General features: G+C 40.4%; 1 protein-coding gene across 1 annotated transcript in view; it reads left to right on the top strand.

Annotated features, from left to right (window-relative positions):
- The window catches only part of BRCA2 (BRCA2 DNA repair associated), a 285,207-nt gene extending 279,782 nt beyond the window's left edge, over window positions 1–5,425 (top strand). Inside the window, exons 23-26 of the mRNA XM_082245286.1 lie at window positions 327–465; window positions 569–825; window positions 3,402–3,530; window positions 4,878–5,425. Coding sequence (XP_082101412.1) covers window positions 327–465; window positions 569–825; window positions 3,402–3,530; window positions 4,878–5,405 — 1,053 coding nt within the window. The 3' untranslated portion in view covers window positions 5,406–5,425. The remainder of the gene's footprint in view (window positions 1–326; window positions 466–568; window positions 826–3,401; window positions 3,531–4,877) is intronic.
- The last annotated feature ends 575 nt before the right edge of the window (window positions 5,426–6,000 follow it).

A 6,000-nucleotide genomic window follows, 5' to 3' on the forward strand; every position in this document is an offset into this window, starting at 1 on the left:
TAATTTGTACCATATCTTGTAGACTCCATAACTTTCACACAGACCAAATATTATACACTGGTTTGGGTTATTTTCCCTCTATTTGTGTGAAAATTATAAAAAATGTAGTTTGGGTACAGTGTTGCATGACTGAGAAATGATCATTCAAAGTGTGACAGCGCTAAAAGCTGAACATTGGACTGGGTAGGAAGGGGTGAAAGCGGCCAGTATTGAGATGGTTAAATATAGTGATTTTTTTTTTTTTTTTTTTTATCACCCGACTTAAATGGCCAGAAATAATTATGTCTTACTATCTAACTCTGCTCTTATCGTTGTGTATTTGTCAGCCCTCACAGGATATCCTGGAACATATTTACACAGAGCGGCAAGTGATTGACTTCAGCCAGCTTGTGGAGCCTAATTTTAAAACGGAGTATGGTGAAGTCGACATTGTGGGCTTGGTGATATCCATACACCAAAAAATAGGTACAAACCAAAGACTATAGAAACCTGAAGCATTGAAAATGCACAGATGTGGAATGCCAGATAAAGCAGAAAGTGTTTCATATGTGAAAATTGTGTTTTACAGGTGCTGCTCCTATTGTGTATTTGTCTGATGAAGCCCATGACATTGTAGCCGTTAAGTTCTGGACAGACCTGTCCCAGCTCTCCCTGGAGGAACTTGCAAAACCTGGTACTTTCATTGCAGCCAGTAACCTTCGCTGGAGATCAGATTATACTGCTGGAATTCCCATAGTGTCTTTTGGAGATCTGTCCTATATTGCTGCAAACCCCAAAGAGCAACATTTTCAAAAGGCTATTCACAAACTTCGCCAGTCTGTCCAGGTACCACTTCTAAAAAGAGACTGTAACAAAAATAGAGCGACATAGTGAAAACTATAGGATCTATTCAGAAATCTAACAATTTGCTGCCTGCAGTCTTTATATTAACATTTCTCAAAACTATACCTAGGTGCTGAGGTAATAATCCACCTTTTATTTTGGAACTATGAGTCCACAACAGTCAGTGCTGGTCTCCCACAATTTTACTGAAACTTAACCAAAACCACAATGTTTCACGATCATGTGATTAGCATGATCACCATTCAAAGTGAAATCATGGGTTTGTTAACATAACAAACATAGCAGCTCATTGGTCATTGTGAGTGGTACAGAGAGATGCACAATGGCAGTCAAAGTTGGCAGGCTGTAGCTGTTAATATGAAATACAGACCCTTAAAGTTATTATGTTAATTAGTGTAAATTGCATGGGAATTAAAGTTTTTCCCTAAGGAAAATTAGATATAGTTTTAATCCGATTACCCAACACCTACAGACGGTGCTAAAATTGATGTGGACATCCTAGGTTTAAATGACTTGATCTTTACATCCAGCTATGTAGGCAGCAAATGTTATATAAAATCCTTTTCTACTCATATCCCCATTTCCACTTCATTACCTCTTCTTCACATACACCAGCATTCACATTAACCACTTTACCACCGGAGGATTTTGCTGTCTTCCGTCCAGGCCACTTTTTGCGATTCAGCGCTGTGCGACTTCAACTGACAATTGCGCGGTTGTGCGACACCCAAACGAAATTTACGTCCTTTTTTTCCCACAAACAGAGCTTTCTTTTGGTGGTATTTGATCACCTGTGCGATTTTTACTTTTTGCGCTATAAACAAAAAAAGAGCGTTTATTTTGAAAAATAACAATATTTTTAACATTTTTTTTATATGAAATTCCCCCCAAAAAAGATGTAAAAACCAATTTTTTTAAAAATTTTTGGCCAATTTGTTTTCTGCTACCTATGTTTGGTAAAAAAAATCGCAATAAGCGTATTTTGATTGGTTTGCGCAAAAGTTATTGCGTTTACTAACAAAGGGAAAGATTTCTGTCATTTTTGGTGTTTTTTTTTTTAACGCGTAATGGCGGCGATCTGCGATTTTTTTTGCGGGACTGCGACATTGCGGCGGACAGATCGGACCCTTGACTGACATTTTTGACACTTGGGGGTACCAGTGACATTACTACAGTAATCAGTGCTATACATATGCACTGTTACTGTAAAAATGACACTGGCAGGGAAGGGGTTAATTTTATTGGAGAGGGAGGGGTTAATGTATGCCTGGTGCTTACTGACGTGTTAATTTAGTAGTACTACGTCGTCAGACGATAACGAGCCACTCTGCCGCAGTAATATTACTGTGGGCGGAGGTAAAGTGGTTAAAGAATTATAAACATTTCTTTCTTATGACATTTTCTTACATGAAGCAGATGAAACGCTTCCGTTTTAAGGTTCTCATTCTTGATTCTCCCACTTAAATACGACCGTGTTCTTGCACATAGACCTGAGAGACTGAAATTAAGCATTACCAATGGGCTATGTTATTAGACTTAGTTCAATTCATATGTTTTCCAGTTTGTCCTCAAGACCAATACATGCACAAATTAAAGCGGAGTTCCGGGCACAAAAAAGATTTTTTTTTTTGTGCCCCTCCGCTAGGTATGCCTCACCTGAAAAGGAATTGGATAGTTATTTTTTTTTTTTTTTGTTTACTCACCTTTTTATTGAAGATCGTAAATACTCACCTATGACAGCTTCCTCCTCCAGCGCCGAGGCTCACCCCGTCACTTCCTGCCTCGCGATGATTCCTGGGAGCTAAACGTCATCGCTCCCAGGAATCAATGCGCCGCACCGGCCCCGCTCGTCATTTCCGGGCGACGCCCCGGAAGTGACGAGAGGGGCCGGTGCAGTGCATTCTGGGACACGAAGACGCGGAAGAAGACAGAGAAGAGGACCGCGCCGGCTTCAGCTGCCCACAACCGAGATGGAAACGCTGTGGAAGAAAATTTCTAAGTAAGTATTTCTTCTTGCAGGTAAGTGCGAAGCGGGACAGATCAGAGGCTAGCCATTGTGGAATGTGCTAGCCCTGACTGTCCCGGGGGTATGTTCAGGAAAAAATCGTTTCTCTGCCCGAAACTCCGCTTTAAGTCTTTTCAGTTGTCTCTGCAATGAGATGTCTGTGCCTCCGTGGATCTTCCCAAGACATGAACAGTTTTTGATAATGTGGAATGTGTTTAGGAAGTACTACATAGTTTCAACAAATATCTATTATTCCTGAACTTTATTAGTATTAGCATTCTTTGTCCCTTATGGTGTATGCACAATTTAATTCACAGGCTTTTGATGAATCCTGTCCAACTATACACGCCAAGAAATTTATTTTGGGCAGTATTTGTGTAATCAAGAGTTTAAAGTTTAGTAAAGCAGTGAGGCTGTCTTGGTAGATATACAACTGATCTAATGATGTAGTGCTGAAGAGACATCTATAAAACAGATTGGCTTTATTCTGCACTCAAGGTAAAACAGTGGCTATTTCCATTACCCTGCTAACCTGAACATACTCTGTACACAGGCTATCCAGAAGTTCCGCCATGAAGCAGAGATAAAACTGTTCAACATCATGAGAGTCCCCCATCCCGAGGAGAAAATGCCTCTGGCTCAGCAAAGTTCAGAATCACATGCTGTCACAAACAAGTTCTCAGTAAGTTCACTGCTGCTATTCCAAGCTATATATTTACACCGCACCATGAAATAAAGGGGCCAATAGAATTGATTGGTTAGAGAACAGGAACACAATAAATGTTTCTGGAAGGCAAGCTAGAACAGCCAAAAAATCGGAGTGTTTAGTGTTGATTATATACTTGCTTGCCCTATTAATTAGGAACCCACTACTAGCTCTGTGATTAGCCTTTTACAGACTCTTTGCAGAACCATACTGTATTGAATCACAGAGGCATGTATGTGAATGTTCAGAGGTCAAAACCTTTTGTCAAGGTACAGCAGGTACCCTTAGCCAGTGTAAGACCAGTGACAGATGTACCATATTTAGACGATAAAGTTTATCATTTTAGGCCTTCAATTACACTACTGCAGTGCAAAATCCGGTGTTGAATGATGTTGTGCTTCACATGTTGGGCAGCTCATTCATTTCAGTACACTGCCCTAAACTCAAAGAAGCTCATAGCACCTTTGAACTTTGCACTTTTTTTTTTCTTTTTTCACTATGTGCTTGTGCAAAAATGCACTTTTTGCTTGGTGTGTTGTGGGATGTCATTAAAGCAGAGTCCCCCCCCCCCCCCCCAAAAGAAAAAAATTTAAGTCAGCAGCTACACATACTGTAGCTGCTGACTTTAAATATTAGGACACTTACCCATCCTTCAATCCAGCGATGTCAGCACCCCAGCCAATGTTTTCTATCGGCTGCCGTCGCCATTGCTGGTAAGGGACCCCGGCAGTGAAGCCTTGCGGCTTCACAGCCGTTTCCTTACTGTGCCTGGCAGGAGGAGGGGGACCAAACTGCTGACGTACCTTGCCTACATGGTACCTGTCAAATACAGGTGTCCACTCCTCCCCCTGAAAGGTGCAAAATTGCACTGCAAAATGCACTGGAGGGGGAGGAATCAGATAAGCAAAAGTTCCACTTTTGGGTGGAACTCAGCTTTAACTATAAATGGCACCACAAGCTTGACATGTTTTCCATTATAATGTTTTTTTGTTTTTCAAGATAACACATACATATGCACAGCAAAGCAAGAAAGTTTCCCTCTGATGTACATTGTTTACATGACACATGTTTTATGCGCACTTATGCAATACGTTAAAGTGGATGTTGGCTAACTGGCCTCCACTGTATTTAGTTCTATTTACATATTGAAGCAGATGTATGAAATTTGGTGTTCTGGCTTCCTGCATGTAGGAACTATTGTTCATCTATCTGTTCCATCATTTCAGAATAACATAAATTGATCAGGTATTGAAAACATGTGAATTTTGTTTTATGATATTGTATAAAGCAATAAGCTTTGCACCCTAATATTTTCACTTTTAGACGCCAGTGGCCAAACTTGGAAGAGCGCAGATGAATCCTCTGAATACTCCTATCAAGAGTAATACAGTAATTATCTCTAGTAGCGACATGGACCCAAAGACTTGCAAGAAGATGAAAGGACTGGACCTCCTAAGCCGGATACCTTCCCCTCCACCCATAACGCCTGTGCGCCCCTTTGTGTCACCATCATTGCAGAAAGCGTTCCGTCCTCCTCGAAGCATGCAGAAAGATGTACACACAAGCAAACAGCCTATTCTAATAAGTAAAGGGGAATTTGTGGCTGATGAAGAACTGGCCATGATTAATACACAGGCTCTCGTTTCAGGTTTAGAGAAAGGTAAAATCCCACCAAAACCAGAAATGTCATCTGATCTGCAGACAGAAAAGATATCTCCTAGTCAGTCTGAGGGTAAACCTGATCCTTCAGTGAGCAGCAACCATACAGATATTGATACAACCACACAGAAAGAAGACACTGGCTTCACTGGCCAAGGAAAACTCCGCAAAAGAAGACGACACAAACCTTAAACAATATCTGCTCTTTATTTATACAATGTGGAAACTGTAAAAATGTTAATACACTGTAAATATAAAAAAATGTTGTTCGATTGTAGACATTAAAGCACTTATCACAGTATTTCCTGGAAAAAAATAGATTTAAAGAACTCCAGCAAGTATACAACAGTGACTGTGAGGAGTATAAACACTTGTGTGAGCCTTCCTGTCTGCAGCTTTACAGCTAAACTATATGGGTGGTTTTAATCTCAAGCAACTGCAACCCCCTTTATTGGCAATATTATTACTGCACTGGAAGTGATGGCCAACACGGGTAAAGTGTTCAGCAGCAGATTACATTCACCCTGTGTAGTTTAGGCCTTGTTCCAGTCCTGGGGTAATTCTTTCAAATGCATGCTGTTAAAATCTTCTTTGTGTCGGGGTCCTTCTCAAATGCAACTATTTATTGTTAAGCAATATTTCCAAAAAAAATACCCCAACTGTTAATCTAAAGAAAATACATGATGGTCTTCCTTGGGCATCAGTTATTCTAGAAGTACTTTTTTGGAGACATATAGGAGCACTCTGACATCATACACTCGCCTACTCCAGTTTGCAGAAACTTCAA

Source organism: Pelophylax lessonae (genome assembly GCF_965119305.1).
Source record: "Pelophylax lessonae genome assembly, chromosome: 2".
In the NCBI taxonomy this organism is placed as follows: Eukaryota; Metazoa; Chordata; class Amphibia; order Anura; family Ranidae; genus Pelophylax; species Pelophylax lessonae.